The 21,496-nt window shown below is 36.4% G+C and overlaps 2 protein-coding genes across 3 annotated transcripts in view; one reads left to right on the top strand and one right to left on the bottom strand.

Moving 5' to 3' along the window:
- The window catches only part of LOC135071927 (coenzyme Q-binding protein COQ10 homolog A, mitochondrial), a 123,749-nt gene that overhangs the window by 10,040 nt on the left and 92,213 nt on the right, over positions 1–21,496 (bottom strand). The window lies entirely within an intron of this gene.
- The window catches only part of LOC135071926 (plasma membrane ascorbate-dependent reductase CYBRD1), a 104,715-nt gene continuing 85,021 nt past the window's right edge, over positions 1,803–21,496 (top strand). For both annotated transcript variants that reach the window (XM_063965808.1, XM_063965807.1), the window contains exons 1-2: positions 1,803–1,885; positions 17,053–17,371. In XM_063965808.1, coding sequence (XP_063821878.1) covers positions 17,217–17,371 — 155 coding nt within the window. In that variant the 5' untranslated portion in view covers positions 1,803–1,885; positions 17,053–17,216. The remainder of the gene's footprint in view (positions 1,886–17,052; positions 17,372–21,496) is intronic.

The following is a 21,496-nucleotide window of genomic DNA, read 5'->3' as shown; positions in this document are numbered from 1 at the left end:
GACTTCGTCTTCCTCAAGTACTCTACTTTGTTCCATTTTAAGCGCGTTGAGTGACATTTTTAAATTTTCTAACGACTGTAGTCGTTCTTCCAAATAAATCACCTTATGTTGGAGCGCTAGTACTGCTGACGATTTCTTTTCCTGTAATCGGCTTATGCGGTCTTCTAGCGTTTTGATTTTCTCAACTACTTTGCTTACTTCTAACTCGTGGCTGGCGTTGAATCGAACCATTGAGCTTAACAATTTGCCTTTACTTTCCATTCGTTCTATTATTTCTGGGGCTTCAGGCAACGAGCTACCGGCCACTTCGTCTATGATTTGCTTCAGAGTCTTCGTGAGGTCACTCGGTAGTTGTGGCACGTGTAAATGAATAACTTTGCAAAACTGAATGGCTAGGCTGTCGTTTATTCTGTCCAACCAATTTAAAAGCTCGTCCACTTCGTAGTTTAATTTGACGGCATATTCGTAGTTATCTACTTGGATCTTGAAGCAATGCTTCTTATCATGCAGAACGGAGATAACGGTTTCCTTCATGTCGTTCATTATTTCTAGATCAGCCTGCATGATCAGTCGGTCTTGCGTCGGCATGGTGGCTCTTAATTGTTGAATGAAGTTGTTAAAATATGAAAATCTATTGTTCATAGATCTTATCGTGTATTCTAAGGCATTGAGAATGACTTCTCGGGGCGTGTCTTTTATTCTTTTTCTGAAGTCCTCTATATCTTTCACAGCTTGCAGCCACTGTAGGTGGAAATTGTTGATGATTTCGGCGACTTGGCGGGAATCGGCGTCCTGTAGCAAGGCTGTGCGGATTTCGAGCAACGATCTGTATATTCCATCAGCATAATCCTTCGACGTCACCAGAATCACGGGACTTTCGAACGACCTTTTTATTTCTTTAGCAATATTGAAGAGGAAAGCGATTGCTTCGTATTTATCCATCGCATTTAAAATAAATGTAACAAAAACTGTAAAAAAATGTACGAAATAAAATTAGACTTGTCAAAATTGTCCGATGAAGTTATAAATGTCATGTCATAAAGGCATTTTTAATTTGGGCTATTTACGGGCACAGAATATAGTTAACATTCACGCAGGTTTACTTCAAAGATCTGCCTAGGGAGGCCTAGGGTCTAGTCATAGGTACCTACCTATACTTAGTAAAAGTTCACTGACGACTTTCGATAAGTGCCTAGATTTATAAATTAGCACCGGTCTACTTTGCACCCGTAGGTCTTAGTTTGTAACTAACGAGTAATTTGTGATTTAATGCCAATGGGCATTCTCTGCCTGGCAGACTAAAAAATTTACGTGGTGCGAAAAGGCGATTTACTTTATTTGGAGGTTTTTTCTTTTTTTACTCAATTTAAGTTAATACAGGCAATCGCTATTAATAGCAATAGAATACGATTTCCATAGGTATTATATTTAATTAGCGATAATGTTCCCCATTCGATTCTGGTACATATCCTTTTACATGACCTTACTAGTAAGTAAGTATGTATAATTGTGGTATAAACGTCTCTATAAATACTATAGTATATCTACAATACTACGTTACGCTACGTCGCGACGCCTTATCTAGGTCGTAAAACATAATACCTAAACCCAACCCGGCAAGACTAACGACCCTATAACATCGGTTTAATTCACGAAAACAGTATCGGCGTAACGTAAAGGTTCGAGTGTTTTCCCACCGCGACCGTTCTGGGGATAAATCAAAGGGCTGGAGCTTTCCCGTCCGGGGCGGCGACCGAGCTCGGGCCCGGTCTTAATGGAAGCCGGCTCGCGCAGCCCCGCGCCCCACTCGGATTCGGAAGCTGGCGGCAGTTTCTCGCGACGCGCCGCCGACACCACACGTCGGACGACACTCCACCACACCATTGTACGTCCTTTTACAGTGCATTCTCAATCTAAAACCAAAATTAGTGCTTGTTTCATTAATGATATCATGTGCGAATACGGAGAAACGGAGGGCGGGCGCGTAGGGCGCGACGCTTTGTCCTGGGCGTAGTACGCGGGCGGAGGCTGCGCAGCATCCGCTCGCCATGTTTCACATCTACCCGACGCTCGGGAACGCCGGACCTGGCATCCCGGAGGAGATAACTATTTATTAAAACCATCCTAACAAAGGATCCGAAAGCTAGACTTCGCGCCTTTTTTAATTGTATGGTATTTCAGTTGTTGTGTCAAGTACCTTGTAAGCGGTTTCAGCTACGCCCTGCGATGCGCCTTTCAAACTGAAACGGGCATTCTCATTTTCCTGAATGGCGAAATATTTTTATTACTTACTTACATTATTATTTTCGCTTTGTGAACGTTCCCATTGCGAATGAACTAGTTTGACCGGTTTTCAGGAATTGCAACGATCTTGAAATTCTTTAGAATTTTAATTAAAATTACTGAAGAGTCAAAAGCATCAATGTTATTGAGAAATGTATTACATTGTGCACCTGAAACAACAAAAACACTCAAGAACAAGACCGGTTTTCAGTAGAATACTGCTGGTTTACACGCATCAACCCGTTTTAGTTACAATCAGACAGATATGTAATCAGATGGCAATTAACACAACACATAAGTATAACAATATGTGTATATTAATACTCGTATTCGGTTGATGGTTTCTACAGCTTGTTCTATTTGATATTCAACGCGGAGTCGAAATTCATTCATTAATTAGCAAGAGCGAAACAAAGGCACCATAATTAGGAATTTTCTCTTCTGATAAGCTATAAGTACCTACATTAATAGTACCTACTTTTAATATACATAAGCATAAAGGGTTTCTGCAGATTTAATGTGAAACTTTTATATCGATGTTTTCCTGTTCTGGGACTAAAAATCTTAAACACATTTTCATTAATTGACAAATAAGTAAGATAAAAAGGATATCTAAAACTAGAGAAACGCGAAGATTACATCATTCAATAATTCAGTTCACACTTTCAATTATTTAAATATTCTGGCCGCCAGACGTATCAATCCGCCATATTGCACTTCTTGACTAATTTAGCGATGTAAAGTCAATAAGCTATGCAAGTTGCGTTCTTGAATATATTTACTTAGGTATATGATAAAAGTATACTATGTTTGACGGTGTGAGTGAGGCCACACTATCAGTAGACAGAACCTGAAATGCAATTAAGCAGACTAGTGTAAAATTACCTAATAAACAAGTTATTGTCTGAGACCTGCTTTGCTTATCTATAATGTTGATAATGTGAATATTGTTTTGTAACTAAATTAGTTTGAAGTTAATTGGAAAATTTGCGGAAAAGTTACGTATTATTTAGTCAGTTCACAGTTCCTTTAAAGAGCCGGTAGTTAGAACGTGACGCGACTCTATAATTTACGTCACCTTAAAGTTTATTTAGTAGAAGTAAATACATGCTAATCACTTTCACAGCATGAAATGGGACAGTAATAAAAGACACCTTAATCAGATTTATGTCAATAAGTACATAGCATCTCCCACAAAACCAATTAATCTCTGAAAAGCGTGCAGTTGTTTTATTCAAAATTATAGGTACTACAATTATTAAAAGTTTTTGATAAGATGCTGTAATATTTACCTATGCTATCTTTATCTCACGTTAGTGGGACAATGACCTCATGTAAGTGAAAGATTGAGGTCTGATTCAAAGGAAGAACGATTGCGTATCTCTACATTAGATACTAAAAAGAAACCTTAAAGTCACATAAAACTGAAAATTCACCTTAATATAGTGGAAAGGAGTGAACCCAAAGATCAAAATTGCATAAAGTCGGCTACTTTTGCACCTACTTTAGTAAGTCGCCCTCTTAAAATTCGTTAGTGCTCCGTGATTTTAGGAGTTCTTGGCATTTTGCCATTTACGACTCTAACTTACCGCCAACCGCCATGTCAAAGGTGAATTTAATTTCTACCGTGTAGTTTTCAGCTTAATCACCGTGGATAGATTAAAAAGCGTTAATTGTTATCGACGATATTAATTAATAATTGAAAGCTTATTTATACGTCCCACGATATGTTACGACTTAATTATCCAATTAATTACTTACTTCGACCTTGTTTTATTGGTCGCCTTGAACTCTAGAACTCTGTTGAACTTTAATAAGTTTTGAACATTTTAGATAAATCTCAATAACAGTTGTTAACAAACAAGAGTGTATTTGGTTAACATCGGAGAAGTTCTTAGCCTTACTCACCTGGAAATGGTGGAAGGAGCTAAGAAAACTAAAGAGTTTTGAAGATATTTAATAGATTTTAGCTTATCTCAAAAAATATGCAACGAATGATTGCTCTTTCCTTTTCAACCGAAACTGCGCAGACATTCCCCTACTGGAAAACTCTCCCAATGATTTCTATAACAATATAGTTTTAGCAATTTTAGTGATCTGAAGGTTATTTTAGAATAGGTTATGCCCTTTGCTTTTCCCTATATACATATAAATCTAGGTATCCTATATTCACTCCACTGCGTATGAACACGTGGTCACGAAGATCTATTTGCGCCCAAAGTATTCAACCATAAAGTCTCGGTCACTAGCCATATAAAGGCTATCTAATATCACTTTCACCTACTTCATCCACAGCTTGTCCGACTTACATAAACTCCGTTTATAGCTTCTAAACAGATTGCTTATAGGGTTATAATAAGGAAGTTAGAGTGGGAGGCGAGGTGTTAGTGTTAACCACACTGGGCCATTCATACAATGAAAAAATAGGTATGTCAAAATAAATTTTTGTTTTTGTGGCTTGTTTAACATAATTAGGTATGTATCTTTGTAACTTTAAGAAGGAGCGGGGCCTCCTAACACAGGTATTATACTTAAAAGGAGACCCCAGCCACTTGCAACAATTATGTTAACTTAAAAGATACTGAATAAATGTTTTTTCATTTTTCATTTTCATTTTTCATAAATAATATGGCGTTTGGGATAGATGGTACTTCCATTTAGCCGGTGTTATCGTTTATGATGGCTTTAGCGATTATGCTACCTAAATATAACATTTTAGTACATTATACTTTATTTAAATACCATTTTATGTAGGTCAGGATTTCTGTCTTTGTTAACTAGCCCAAGGTACACTTACAAGCCTAGTGCGTACAAATAATTACGTTTCAAATGATTCATCTCAACATACAATGATAAGATGAAGATGTAAACAGTTATAACAAATACGAGTAGTTACTAAAGCAGTCACGTCTCATTAAAATAAAACAATACCTAAATCAGGTACTCGTCAATCAAAATCAGACCAACTTGAACATCTATGTTTAATAAGCAGTTTTAGATAATAATAAAGAGTTAATTCAGCAGGTTGGCCTTAAAATATAAAATAACAAATAATATTCTTGACGGCGCAAACTAAACCTAATCTAAACAAGACTTGCACTATAAGATACCAGACAACGGAAAAAAACTTCAATTGTTTTTTAGGTTGTAGGTTGTTTAAATAAAAATACATTTTGTGGAACATAGAGCCACCTTTCTTGAAGTCGGTTAACAAATAAACAGAGAGAAAGATTCAACTCGCATTAAACTTTCACGTCGCACGCGCCTTACTCGCTTTTGCAATAGTAAGCAGCCAAATGTTTATTGATATTTTATTTGTTTGTCATTCTACTGAATTTGTATTCCTGTAGCGCGTCTGCCAGTGAGATGCAATTCTGTCGAAATGCATCCGTACGTAGCCTGCATTTGGTAGAACCTATGTTTTTGGAGCGACTCCAACTGGTCTAGTTTAAATTTTAATAAAGCATTATCAGAAATGCATTTCGTACAAACATTGTTTTAGTTGAACGGAATTCTTGAAGCGTTTTCAAATAGCATTTTACCTGTAAGTAAATAATAATATTTAAACAGTTTTATTACGAATTTTACACATACCTATGGGAAATCACGACTAAAGGTCGTTCTTCTGGAGAGGCCTCGTGGGATACGTACATAGAAAATGTAGAGACCTCTCCGGGATACGGTAATGTGTTGGGATTTATAGCTCCCAGTGGATTTAGTATAGAAGATTTTCACTGTTTTTGCGATATAGGAGAGCATCTAAGTTCGACTATGAAGGATAGTGCACTAATCCCATGAAACCGTGGGGAGCAAGGACTATTGTAAGCGAGGTTAGCAGGGGTCACGGGGAATGCTTTACATTTTGGATCGGAGTCATCTATGATATGAAAGTAAGGGAAAATTACTATTAAAGTTAAACTCTACCGAGTTCATGGCATTTTCAGGACATACCGCTGCTCACAGAAGACTGTTACTTGTCGTTCTTTAAATGAGTCGTCGTTTTGAAATCCGACATTGAAATAACACCAAACTGCTCGTAGTTTTTGTTCCTGCATCTCCAATACTGTAAATCTAATAGAAGTTGAATGTCAACTATGTTCTCTAGTGCAAGTCACCTAGAAACCAATATTGGCTGACGTGTCACTTGGCTTAACGCTGCAACGAACAAAGGCTACTTAGTCATACTTTTCCAATAGGCTGCTGTAAACCCGATATCCCACTTGCGTCACACTCTTAATTAAAGATTGCAGGATTTACGCCTATCTGAATTTTGTTATAAAAATACATGAGCATCATACATCAGATAACTTTACCGTCTACTAATTAAATTAATCTGGGGATAAAGATAAACCTTAATTGCTAAACTTGCAAGTATTTTTTCTTTGTAGGTGTCCTAGTTAAATGGAGCCCTAGTAGATACGTGACGTGACGTATAACGATCTATAACTTTTGCACCACTTAGGGTGGATTCGACCAAACAAGAGTAAATATTTATCTTAGAATAAATCGTCAGTTTTGACATATTTCCCATAATGAAACAGTCAATGTGTCAGTTATACCAGGAGTTATTCTCGGATAAAAGTTTGGTCGAATCGGGCCATAGAGAGCACAATAGCTAATTTTGTGATATGGCACCCTTCATCCGAACCTAGCATTTACTTAGGTATGAGCTGTGTTAATACATGCCTAAATAGCATTGTATTTAGACTACTTCCTTACATAAATCCATTTTCGAACCCGGACTTGCTTTATTTGCTTGTATTTTGCAGTTGTTAGAAACATTTGGGTCAAAACTTCATAAAAATCCAAATCATTGGAATTTTTCAGAGCCCCTCAATTTATGGAAGTATGCAGTTAAAATAACAGTTGTAAGATTCCTTGTTGTTTGTTTACGAAGCTATTACCGCATAACACGTGCAAAGAGTTTGAATTGACGGCGTTATGCATCATGCGGCGTATCATAGTCACGCTAGAGTTTTTATAAGTGCATAAACATTACCAAAGAATAATTTAGTTCCTCATGACAGATTGTACTGCATACGGTTACCTTGAAACATCGTAAAAAGCAAATGTAGGTTAACTACTACCTTAGACTGAACTAATTACGGTGTTTATTTTTTAATTTCTTGTAGACTTAAATGGCAGGCATAGCGTGTGCAAAAATAAAGGAGTTTATTTTGGCCTTATATGATACAATATACGACAGGTTTTGAATAAAAATGGGTCATATTATTCACTCTAATCCAATTTGGGCGGGAAAAATGTAATAAAAGGGTGTAGCACCGTAGCACCTGACGGTTTTCGTAGGCCTCGTAGCTACGCGCCCCGTAGCGTAAGCTCCGTAGTTTCCGTTACAAGGCCGCCCGAACGAGATTGTATTACAGCCTTATTCATCCTTTATTGCGAGCTTTTGTAAGTTCGCTTTGTGTAAAAGTGGGCCGGCTTAAATAAGCTAGAACACCGGGATGCTCCGCAAAGTTTGTCTGGTGAATCTTTTATGAGGTTTTTTGCGTAATTTGAACGCTATATCCGATTTTCTTTAGGAACTTGGGTTTGAATTTAAGCTTAAGCAAATTAAATTCCAATGCCAGTAGAACTTATGACGAATAATATTATTTTCTTCGATTGTGTTAGTTGAATGTTTAAGGCTTTAATATTCATGAGATCTAATTATTGGTTTATACAACTTTGCATTTGTATAAAAATACTAGCTTCTTAGCTGCCTAAAGCAACCCATGTATTTATTGAATATACAGTCCAAATGTGGAACGCGTATTTCGATTGTCTGAATTTAAAAGTACTCGCTCAGAGAAATGCCCATGGGCACAATAAATAACTTTTCACGTGAGTTGCCCTGTCATCCTGTCATATACCTTATTTGCATTTCACACTCTTATAAACACCCGGAAGCTTTTCCCTCACAACGAAACCTTCAGAGGGCTTCCTTAAAAATTAATCCACCGTAAAACATGCCTCAAAGATTAAACCAAACGTAGTAAGTCAAAAGGATTATCTCTTAACATTTTTGGTTAAAATGCTTGACTTTGAGCTTTACCTCAACGGCATAGGTTGTATTTTGAAGTAAAGGTAGAGCTTAGAGCGGGAATCGAGTGGAGCTTGAAGGAGTCCGTTAGCTTTGAGAGCCATTTACAGCTTTTCACCTCACGTTAGTCGGGGAAATAGTACTAATTGCTTAGTCAGTGATTTTGCTGAATTAAGTCTTTAACTGGCCGTAAAGAAATAATTGAATAGAAAAAAAGTATTTTACATTATCTTTTTTTTAATTAAAATAACTGGGTTAAAATAAAAAATAAATTAATATCTACTGTTGTTTTGATTAGACACGAGTGGATGAAACCGCGAAAGAAAAAAAAGGAAATATTTTACAAATGTGGTTTTCAAAATAAAGAGACGATAAATTAGTAAAACACCAATAACGTTCAATAACAAAAACTAACGTTAACGTTACTTCATTTTGTCAAATATCTTTATAAAACTTCCAAATTGTCACCGATTCCCCGGTTACGCAGTTTTGTTACCTGCCAAAGCTAATAAAATGGTGACAAGTCGTAATCCAACTGTCAATTAGTTTTAATTATTCATCCTGACCTGTCACATCCTCTTTTACTGTTCCCTAGGGCAGGGTTTGGCGCGATGGTTTGGGAAGTGTCAAAAAATAAATAAATAGAACAGCCAAGTAAGTTGAAATTGGCTTCATTGCTAGAAGGCACGTGGTTTTGGGAGAATTAAGGACTGTAAAAACAGAAATATTCTTAGAATGGGAATCGCCGCTTGACATAAGTTCTTGTACAGATTGAAGATCTAGTGAAGGTTAAGAGCATTGCAGATGTGGTATAATAGGTAGGATTAAATGTCGTTAACAAAAGTCAAAGCATGTTATGTTTTCAAGCAAGCAAACAAAGTTGTGGTTGATAAAAGTGTTTTGATACCTATTTTTGAACTTTAATTGGAATTTGTTCCACGTAAACAGGTACGAGTACCTATATGCCTTATCTTACTTCATTAATACTATTTAATTATTTTTTATAGCTATTTCGTTGTAGAGGCGTTTTTATTTATGCTGTGGCATCATCCAGTGTCAGTGTCATTCCTGTTAATGAGCAGTAATGTCACTTACACGGGCGACATTTTTGTGTCACGCAGGGCGAGCGGAAATTGCCTCGCTATTCAGTTCTGTTAAATAATGTTAGCTAAGTAAAAGCTTTTTGGTTCAAAATAATGATATTTCCTTCATTCTGGGCTGGTATTATGTTGCAATAGAAACCATAGATGTAGTCTGCAAAGATTTAGTTTGATGAAAGTAGTTTTGTGTCAATTAAAGAAAAAATATTTTTGTTGTTCCATTTTTAATACGCTCAATAAAGACACTTTATTGTGTCTCAGTGTGAAATCATAAATGATGCCCAAATAATGTATGAAACCATTTGCGAACAGTTAAATACAACTTGCTTGTACCTAATTATCGCTTTTATTTGTTAGGTCGACGGCCATTTCTATTAATTATTTTATTTCTTTATTTAAAACAAGTTACATAGTATTTCCAAACATTAATAATGACCATTGACGGTGTCACAAAAACCAGTTTTAGTTTTACCGTTTATTTAATTAACTTTGACATTATTATATTTGTTGTAGCTGTTATGTGATTTGCTATTCGTAAATAGTGCATCCACTCGCACCGTAACCCAGTTGATACGTTGCATAAACAAATTGCGAATCCCTGTAGAGCACCGACGGATCTGACCGCGTAGGAGATCCTTCCCCAGTGACTATTTGAGGCCACCTCAAATTGTTCGCTTCCTCGCTACAAAACAAACGATTGCCCCCCTTATGCCCACCACATAAACCACATTATCCTCGAGCAAACGCCTCGGGAACGAGAACAGCAGGATGACAGATTGCACCGTTACCACTCCACTCTCAATAATAAATGGAAAACACAGAATTATCAAGGCTTTGATGAATTGTTGAAACGTAGCACCATTAATTCCTAGATATGAGTTTTTGCTGACTAATAATGAACCTTGGGCTTTGTGAAATAAATAATAAAGTCGATGGAGTGTGGGTGGAAGACATTATTGTACAGCCGATATCGTCCTTCGTCGATGTCGAAGAACTTTAGTAAAGAGTTTACTAAATAAGTAATTGTAGCCTTTCTATTGTCGAACAAGGTCATTTATAAAATATGTAACTTAGAAGCTATTATCTTAATAAACCGTGATGTTGTTATGAAAGCGATAAGGTAGCGATTTGTACAAAAACATTTATAACCTGCTAGCTTTTGCCCGCGGCTTCACTCGTGTGAAATTTAGTTTGTCACAGATCGTCATAAATGTTATTCTGGGTTATAAACAATAACACTGTAAAGTTTCATCAAAATCCATTCAGTAGTTTTTGCGTGAAAGAGTAACAAACTTCCAGACATCCAGACATATTAGTAAGATAGTAGTTGATTGCGGGATATTTTAATGTAAATCTAAGGCGAATAATCTAAATCTATGGCTACTTATCAGTTTTAACAAGCCGTGTTCTTCACTAGAAGTTGGTGGGTACCATTAATGTATCTAAGGGCTACCTGATAAATAAAACACCTCCAAGTGTGTGTGAGTAGATTATTCAGCAACTGATTTATTTATAACCAGCACTATTCGAAGAAAAGTGGCCTTTTCATACCTTTGTTCCGATAACATTTCATTACTGTTCAATTATAGAGCATTGTCCTAGTATCGTTACATAGAACACCTGATGGACGTTCTATGACGAGTACGTTGTTAATTGAAGTTTATTGATTGTGTGGTTTGCACTGCGATATCATGTCAGTAGGTGAAGTGTCATCTTTGTATAGTGCAATACTAACAAAGGAAATTACCTAGTAGAGACAGTTTTCCTTGGTAGAACCAGTTCTATTTATATCTTTGTTTGCTATTTTATTTAATCCATAGTAGGCCAGGCTCTTACGATTGGTGGTAATAATGATTGAAAATGCTTGATATATGCGAAAATAAGTGATCCAATATTCCAATATACATGACGTAATTTGGTAATAACGTTTACTTTCAAAACGCTTCAAGCAATATATATCATTTTTATGAGACGCTACAAAGAATTTTCATTTAAATTCCTCGCGAATATTTCTGTAACAAACTTTCCAGTCGACCATTTTGACCTTTATTGCAGCTTTTTCTCCACACCGACCTTTAGTGACCCTCGTCCCGACGCTAAACATATTTGCTCCTTCTAAATATAGAAAGGTAAAACAACATAAAATTGTAGGTAGCTCTGCGTTACAAAGTCCCCCCCACCCGGTTTTAAAACTTGGCACAGAAACTTAACAGCTTGTTCAGGAATTGTGTCTGTATTAGACGCTCCAAAACTTTTAAAAATAACGTGAACTTCAACGAAGCGTCTTTTGATGCAGTAGGTAAGTAGCATTAGGTACATTTTTTTTTATGAATAGTTATAGTGATTAATGTACTAATTGAAATGCACGTAAAAGCGACGGAAAAGGCGAAGAAATCAGCTTTACGCTCTCCTAAAAAGAAGCGTTTAAAAGATGCAAGTTCTTTAAATAACATTAATCTAATGTTTAGCAATCTGTTAATTGAACCCGAGAACCCGATTGCAATCCTATGCTTTTTACTAACCTTACTACAAGAAACCTGAAAATATACACTACTAAAGGTACGAGTACTTAAGTGGGAGGTCTCTGGCATGTTCCTTGAATCCCCGGCGCCCTCCAGCGACCCTCGCGGCACTCCTCAACAAACTGCACCGCCGTATTGTGGAATGCGAATTGAAAAGACGAACATTTTTCTTGGTGTCTCTGGAAGAAGCTTTATAGCAAAGAACTGCAGTCTTTTGTTTCTTTTATGTGTCTTGGTCGAAAAGTGACACTTTATTTGTGCTAGACTTGATTCGCAAGAAAATAAATGTTATTCTAGGACATTTTTACATTCAGCGCAATGTAGAGTCAAACTAAGAATACCATGTCTGGTATTATAGATAGGTACCAACTACTGAAAGTATGGTACCGATTCTCATACCAGTATGCTACATTTTATTAGCACCTACTGATATGAAAAACACCAGGCCGTAACTTACTTATAAGCATAATTATTTATTATGCTTATAAAATATGTAGCATACTGGTATGAGAATCGGTACCATACTTTCAGTAGTTGGTACCGATAATACCAGACACGGTATTCTTAGTTTGACTCTACGTTGCGCTGAATGTAAAATGTCCAGAATAACATTTTATTGCCTTATGCATCATATTCAGCACAAATAAAGTGTCACTTTTCGACCAAGAAATACATAAAGGAAACAAAAGACTGCAGTTCCTTGCTATAAAGTATTGTAAACCATAATTATAACGAATAATAAAGTTGTTGAAGAACTACTTTTTATAATTTCAATATAATGTTTTAGAAACATTTTCTCTTCATAATCCAAGTTCAATAAATTGTTTTCTAGCCACTTAAAACACAAATTAGCCCCCAAGCGCGGACGTGTCCTCATTCAGGTCCTCATACTCCTCATACGTGCACACTCAGCGCTAACACTCCTCGACACAGCCTAGTTTCCTTCCACATAACTTGCCTGAGTCGGCAGTTGTTTTGTGCGGAAAACTCTTTTTTTTTCAGTAGGTTTTTTATGGCTGTAGACGTTTATACTGCCAGTGCCAAATCTTCAGTATACGTTTTCTTTTTAAATAATACTATTTCCTATTATTTATAATTATTCAAAGTCTGTGACGTAAGATTAGTCACTAATTAAAGTAACTTGTGAATTTTAAAATGTTCTCACCTTCTATTTTGTGTTGACTGTCGTGTTATCTAAAAATTGTAAACAATAGCACTGTTGTGTAGCCAATTTAAACTTACATGTAACGAAATAAAACATCATAATAATTATTTTAAATTCATTGAACAAATATTCTTAGTCTGGTTTTTCTTAAACAGAATAGTTTTAGAAAACTACCTAATTAAATGCGGTCAATGTTTATTATAATATCCATTATTACACGACCGTTCCAATTTATTTCTTAAGGTAGACTTTACACTTATCGCCCTCGAAAGGATTCAATGAAGACTTACATACTTGTTACTTATTATTAATATCGTATTCCAACTGTACCGTTTTTGTAAATGAACATTTTATTTTGTGGCAAACAATAATCGAGATGACACAGGAAAACGTGACCGCAGAATATCTGTCAGAGAACCCTCCTAGAGCTGGACGTTAACAATAAATTTTGTAAACATCGACAAAGAAACAAAAGAATGAATGATGATACTCCGAAATTATTTTTACTGACTTTTATCCTATTTTAATTTGAATGGGGAGGGCGTCAAAGCGCGAAGATAGAGATGTGCGATGCAACAACATATTAAGTAATTGATCTTATTTAGGTATTTATTTGGGAAATCAAAAGCGATACCTCCCTGGTAAAAATTTACATTGGTAGTGAATAAAACTTACAGCTAAATTACAGATTTCCACAGAATAAATTACTAAGGTCTCAGCGAGTGATATGAAAACTTAAGAAATGATTAAAAGCAGCTACATTTACAATTCGACGATTCTGTATGACAGTCTTAATTTCTGTTTTCTAATTACAAATAATCATATTAATATCTTCTACTTGTAATAGAGATATTACTTTCAGAAAGTTTCATTTAAATTCAAGTAACATTTAAGTCCCATTCAATTTTAACCACCCTCTGTGTCGTAACAATAATAACAAGAACATCCAGGTGCAAATTTGTATCGATAAACATGACAAACAGCTCGATAAATATTCATAAGCGGCTTCACTAGTTGCGAGGATTCTGCGAGCATTCGGTCATGGCTGGGTAATTTGTTTTTGCTTCTACCCCCCTCCACGAGGGGGAAACTAATGGGGGTGGGATTGTTGTATCTTTGTACCAGGTGTATAAATTAAGGCACAAGGGATTTTGGGAACAACCCATTTCGATCTTACGTAAGCTCGCCTATTTCGAGATTGAATGTTGGATACTCTTGATTTAATTATTGTGAGATTTATTGACTACATCACATTACCTATATTGACTACAGATAGAGACAATGTTTACCTGTTTATAACTAAAATTTTACCGTTAACACGCAGTGTTTCCTCTGCGTTTAAATTCAGTACCCTCCATATTATGTTTACGGTTATTCGTAACTATAGTTCTGTCATCTATCTTTATTTCGGTGCAACATCCATTACTCTAACGAGTATGCAATGGTGCCATAAATTGAATGGCTTCCTCTAAATTCTCGCAGCTCATTCATGGTAATGCCAGTGATGTTATTTTTAATTTATGAATGTAAATAAAAACTTAAAGTCTGTTTTTTTTCTTTCTTTCTATTTATAAGTATAATATGATTGAAATTCTTGTAAAGCCTTGTTATCTATCCACTAGGTATCCGCCGCGCATTCACCTGAGCATGCTCAAGTGGACAAAGCTTTAAAAACATAACCATCCGTCTGGCGCAGTCGGGTAAAAAGAACCTAATTATGATACCGAAACCGATAACGATCGGCGAATTCAAAAGCTCTTCACTATCACTTGACAAATACTTTCGGTTTCACATTCACATGCATAAACAATTACCAGACCACCGCTTTTGCGGGTTCCCACGTCGAGAGCGAAAGTGGTCTAGATTTCTACAGTTTTATAATAGATAGCCGCCGATTTATCCGAGCTACCACCCTTGGTGGATATAGTTACGGTTCAGAATGCTTAAACGACTAAAAGTTAAAAATAGCAAGCGCATTAGTATATCAGTTAGGAAGCAATATTGCGTCGGTGCAATGTTACGAAAAAGTTCTTGACAGTTCGAAACTTGACTTTTGAAAAAGAGAGCAATATATCTTTGAAAAAGTAAAGTGAATTTACCCGCATGAAAAAATTATCAAAATTACCATTGCGATTTGTTTATTCTTAGTAAACACTATATGCAAGTTAAAGCCCAAAAAGTAATGTAAAGTTGTTAATATTGTGTCAATAGATCTTTCGATTTCGAATCTCCGTGTGTAAACCAAACACGGATAAACAATTGCCCAACGCGATACGATTAGGATGGTCGCAATCGCGATAGATACCCACAATTAGACGTCACTCGCATGTCGAAAGCTGTGGCAATCTCAGAGCAATTGTCGTGCTAAATTGTCGGTTTTCTTTCACACTATATTAGACTATATTCCGTGCGATTTTGATAACGATATGAAAACTTCGGGTTTCATTAGTCATAGTTAATCGTTTTCAGCCCACCTCGCGTGACGTGCCATTGGTTTTAAATATACCTTTTGGTAATGACCGGAAGGTATATTTGAAGCCACCGAAACGTCATTCCGATTGACAAAGGATTCGACTAAGTAGTTGATGGATCCGTTAATTTGATAACGATGTTTGCTTTACTTTGAACGTGTTTTAATCAGGTTATTTAATTTACCTTGAATAGGGTGAGGGTGTTCCTGATTTTATGCTAAATCGTTATTTCGAGTGCATTGTTGGTTAACACAATTAAGTAAACGTTTATTTACGCTATAATCAATTCCCTAATTTCCTTATAAATGAATTTAATTAAAGAGTTCAGGAGAGCGACATTTAAAATAGAGTGCTTTTTTAGTGCGTTGGTATGCATGATTAAATGTATTAGGTAATGTAATTCATATTAACATAACCTAATCAATTGACACAGACACGAAAATCGTATGATTTTCAGCAAGTTTCAGCAAATAGCCAAATGATGAGGATTCCTGAGAACTCTGAATGGACAGGACAGCTGGGCTATAAATGTCCAGGAATCTATTTCTACCTCTCCCTCAAGTTGTGGTCAGCGCAACGGTTGCTTAGGCGCCGCGCTCACTAGCTTTTGAAGTTGGGACAAAAGTAAACGATATTGTGAAACAATATTAATCATAATCTTTGAAAGATAAAAAGTCTCGGGAAAAAAATATACTATGTTTTATGCAAGTTAGAAACATTTGATACTTATAGAAAAATGCATGGGTATCGCCGAAAATCAATGTTGTATGGAATTTCCCATGTCTGCACTGTGTGTGAGTCACATATTGTAGGTAGGAAACAATTACTTTCCATGTCAAGCCGGTAATTTTAGGAGGCTTTGTTATTATTTTTAATTTACTTGCATAATTAGATTTATGCATTTCAGAAAACGAATCTCCTTAATCCTTTCAAATACACTTGTTTACAACTTACAGTTTGATACCACTTACAGATTTTTTCAATTCGTTGTTACCTACTGAACTTGTAAAGTAAGTCCGATGGGCGCAGACCCTTAGGTAGCGTAAGCAAAACAACAGCGCATCAGTGCCTGACAGTCCCTTCCGCGTGAGCTATGTGTTGAATAGGGTGTAGGACGTTGTCCTTCCGTACTCGCGCGGTGCGGACGTTACTTTCGATGTTTTACCATTTTTGGGCGCTAAAAATTGGAAATATTGTGTCGTTATTGCTCGGGGTAAATTAAAAGTTTTTGGTAGGCACGTGTGACTTTGTTAATAAATAAAGGATGTTCTTTATTCATGTTCAGTAGTGAAATTTAAGGACAGCTAACACGACTTTGGGTCCCCGTTCCTCCGTTTCGCACTAACGCAAGTTTCGACAGCTTTTATCACCCTTCGAAGATTTGCCAATAAAAATAAAAACATCCTCGCTTGTTTTAATGCGTAGGGTCGGAAAGTACAGTCATAAATAACGGTTTAATCACTTTCAGGTCCAACTTGGGAGGTGACCTCGGAAGTTTTCGTTGGCTACGCCGACGACTCGTCGAGTGATTTAAGTGCAAGTTTAGTGCGTGGGTGATTTCTCCTCCGGTGGTGCCGGGGGTGTGCGAGGGTTGTCAAAATTGCCAAAGTGTCTCCCATAAAGTTGTCGGCGATGGACAGCAACTCGGTGTCGCCGATGCCGGAGCTGGCGCCGATCGCGGAGTTCGACAAGTCGCCGCCTTCGCCGCCGAATGAGGAGGTCCCGATGGATGATCTCCCGCCGCCTCCTGCTACAATCTCCGGGTCGGAAACGAAGAAAGTCAAAGTGTAAGTACGACAACATTTTCAGGCTTGTGTGAAACGACACTCAAGCTCGAGTATGAGTCTATTCTCAATGGTATATTCATGATTGTTTTGTTTATAAAAATTGAAATTCAATTCAACCAATCATAGATAAATACATTTCTGGGTTTGAATCGAGTTTTGAGCGTCGTTTTGTAATACAATGTTTATAGAATTTGATCCTGAAAACAAGTTACCATTCTCACGTAGAGAGTAAACTGTTGCAATAATAATCGAGATTGTGATCATTTGTGTTTTTGCTATAGTAAATTCACAGCAGTAAATTCCGTACCTTGATACATACAGGGTGTCCCAGAATGGGTGAATCAAACTGCTAGGGGAGGTAGCTCTACTAATGTACTATCCCTAAAAATATGAAAAAAAAGCGCATAAGGACACAATTTTTTTTTAAAGTGAAAATAAATCAGCTTTGTCTAAGTTTCTGGCTATAATTGCTGCGTTTGGAGTTCATTTGTACTTTTATCTTACTAATATTAATAAAATTGTACATGATCGCTTCGTTTATCTGTAAACAAACTTTTGAAAATAATGACTAAATTTCGAGAGCACTTTATTTAAAAAAAAATCCGAACTCAATTTTTTTTTCATATTTTTTAGGGATAGTACGGACGACAGCACATCAACCTAAACATAGTGGCGTCTTATCTCGTTGTAATACAGGCTATTTTGCAACAAAAATGTATAGGTTGATGTGCTGTCGACTGTACATTAGTAGAGCTACCTCCCCTAGCAGTTTGATTCACCCATTCTGGGACACCCTGTATATCAAGTCTTTTCAAGAGCTATGTCTATACGGTATAATGATGCTGTAGAAAAATTTGAGTTATTTATTTGTACTGTAATGGTAAAATGGTTATATCGGATTACTAATGTTTGGCCAAAAAACGTTTCCCAAATTATTACATCGCAAACAACGTTTCGCAAATTTTCATTTGGCAAATTCTCATTTGGCAAAGCAACTTATTGCAAACTTTTAATTCGCAAATGTTTTTTTTGGCATATTATTGTTTAGCAAATTATTGTTTGGCAAAGTATGGTTTGCCAAATGTTTCATTAGGCAAAAATATTTCACGATAAACTATTATAAAATAATTTGATTGGTGCATAGAATGGTATACAAATTAGCTTGTGGTTATTATTTTGTTTAGTGGGTAGTTAATATAAAATTTGTTCTACATTAATTTCCTTATTTCATTATTTGTATCGAAATTTCCAAATGATTCATTAACAATAGAGGTGATTCTAGCGCTCGGCGGCCGCTGCCGCGGCACGCTTCGCTCGCCTTCGCGCATTAAGGGTCACTGTTCTAACCTAACCTAACCTACTATTTTCTGCAATGTTTTACATAAAATTATTGTGAAAACCATGATCATGTGCCTTATGCTTTGATTTGTGGGTAGGTAACGGTGGGTAAGTATGTGAAGTGTCAATTTGACCAAACAAATTATTTGGGATATAATATTTGGCAACATAAAACATTTGCTACATAAACATTTGCCAAGTAAAATTTGGCCAAATGATAATTTGACCAAATGAATTAGTTGCGAAAAGTACAGTTGCTAAAAGTTCATTTGGGAAATGAAACTTTGGCGATAAGTTGTTTGCGAAGTGAAATTTGGCGAAAAGTAATTTGGCCAAACGGAAGTATACCGGTTATATCACACATCATTGATGTAACAATCAATCTGACCTAGTCTCTCTCTACGCTCTAAATCTTTACAAATGGCACATCGCGTTGTCTATAATTGGAGTCTATGAGGAAGCAATTTTTTAACAAGGCATTAATTTGCAATAATTGGTAAATGTCACTATAACAATAATATTAGTTAGAATTAGTATTCAAGACGTAAGTAGGTAGAGTTTTAAAGGATTTTCCTTTTAAAATAAAAGCATAAGTAGTTCAAATCAATAATGATAATGATGTCAATCAAACTAGACATCATTATTATTATGAAATCTACACATGATAAGATGTGTGATGATTATAATGTTTCAAATATACTTACTCTTTAACATGATTTTCATTGTAATCTCGTCCTAATTTGGTATTATAACTTTAACCCTCCAATTATAGAAATACGAAAATCTTATTTCCAAAGAAATAAGAAAATAACATCGCAGATTACAACCCGACCTGTAATTACGGTGAAAGTAATTGAGTCTGTTAAATTCATAATGCGAGGGAAGGGAAGGGAAGTCCCTGAAATACTGGGGTCGACCCCCAACCTCGGATAACTCAGTAACTCACTTATTTTATGGGCAAGAAAAGGTGCGTTATTAGACGTAAACCTTTTGGCTAATAAATACATTGAATGTCATTGTTCACATTGAATGTTATTGTTATTTTATTAATAACAATTAACTTTTCTAACAACTCTATTCAATTAACTCATTTTAGTAAATTGCCGACTCTACAAAAGCTAGGAATATTTTCATGACTGAAAACTCTATCAGTAAGTAATTAGTTTCCTATAGCTAAAAAAATGTGTTCCATTAAAAATTTACTATGCTGAAAACTCATTCGTTCACGACAAAGACCATTCAGAATCTAAGTGTAGACTCTACAAGTCTACACTGTAGAGTTCATTACAACAGCTTATAAGATTGTTGTTTTAATTAATTTCACGACAGTTTCTGTTAAAGTCATCAAGCGTAGGAGTTTCCTGTTCTTAGTTGCTTTTATTTAGTTCATTGTACTATTACATCGTACATACTACTTACTTAAACACTACACATACTGCTTTTGAAATGAAACTATGAGTAATAACCAAATTTATGTTACCAATATAATTAAAAAATATAATTAGGCCAGTAGAATTAAACACAAAAATGGATTAAATCGGAAATAATTCCTACTAAAGATTTTAGTGCTTTAATGGCTTCATTAGTTGCCCATAAAGACTCTCCTAGGTTTTCGACTTCGACGGAGTTGTGCTTAAGTGGTGGGGGCCCCCGAAAGGGGCGCTTTATCAGTTTTCCGGTTATACCGCGTAAAGGACTTACCCTATCGAAAAGTGGTCTTCCTGACGGTTGAAGGGCATTTAATCCTGCATTAAATAAGAACAAATTCATATGTTTTGAACAAACCGTTCTCGTGCAAATGTTCGGCAAAGTAGAAAATATGTGTATAATTAATTAATGACCCTCTCCACGTCCAATGGCTCGTTACCCGCAGGCTTCCAAGTCTTGAAAAGGAGCGCCTCAACCAGTGTAACCCTATCAAGCCTTACGAGCTGGATGCGCCTATCCTTGTTCGTCCCAGCCGTTCCTTAACTGCGGTTGCTGCACCTCTTCCTGGCACTCACCTGAACGACTCTGTGTTACCTACTGTGGCTGCCCCTCTTCCTTGTATCCTCCTGCACGACTACGTTACCTAGCCGTATGCCTGGTCTAAGGTTCGACGAAAAAAATCAACAACAACAAGTTCATATTAAAACGTCGAAGAGTTTTTGTTTGTTTGTTTGAACGCTATAATCTCAAGAATTACTAGTTTGATTAGAATTATTATTTTTGTGTTGAATAGCTCATAAATTGAGGAAGGCTATAGGATATATACAATCACTCTACGACTAATAGAGGCGAAGCAGTAAAGAAAAATGTTGCAAGCACGGAAAATAGTATTTAAACTATTTTCACGCGGACGAAGTTCATTTTGTGACGTCGAACCTTGGACCAGGCATATGGCTAAGCAATGAAATCGTACAGGAGATTACAAGGAAGAGGGGCAGCCACATTAGGTAACACAGAGTCGTTCAGGAGAGTGCCAGGAAGAGGTGCAGCAACCGCAGTTAAGGAACGGCTGGGACAAACAAGGATAAGCGAATCCAACTTGTGAGCCTTGACAGGGATACGCTGGTTAAGGCTACCCTTTACAAGGCTTGGGAACCTACGGGTGACGAGCTATTGGACGTGGAGAGGGTCGTTAATTATACACATATTTTCTACTTTGGCGAACATTTGCACGAGAACGGTTTGGCCAAAACATATGAATTTGGTATTATTTAATGCAGGATTAAATGCCCTTCAACCGTCAGGAAGACCACTTTTCGATAGGGTAAGTCTTTTACGCGGTATAACCGGAAAACCTAA

This window comes from Ostrinia nubilalis, chromosome 5 (assembly GCF_963855985.1).
Source record: "Ostrinia nubilalis chromosome 5, ilOstNubi1.1, whole genome shotgun sequence".
NCBI classification, from domain to species: domain Eukaryota; kingdom Metazoa; phylum Arthropoda; class Insecta; order Lepidoptera; family Crambidae; genus Ostrinia; species Ostrinia nubilalis.
The sequence above is the reverse complement of the archived record's forward strand: the minus strand, read 5'-3'. Positions and strand labels throughout refer to the sequence as shown.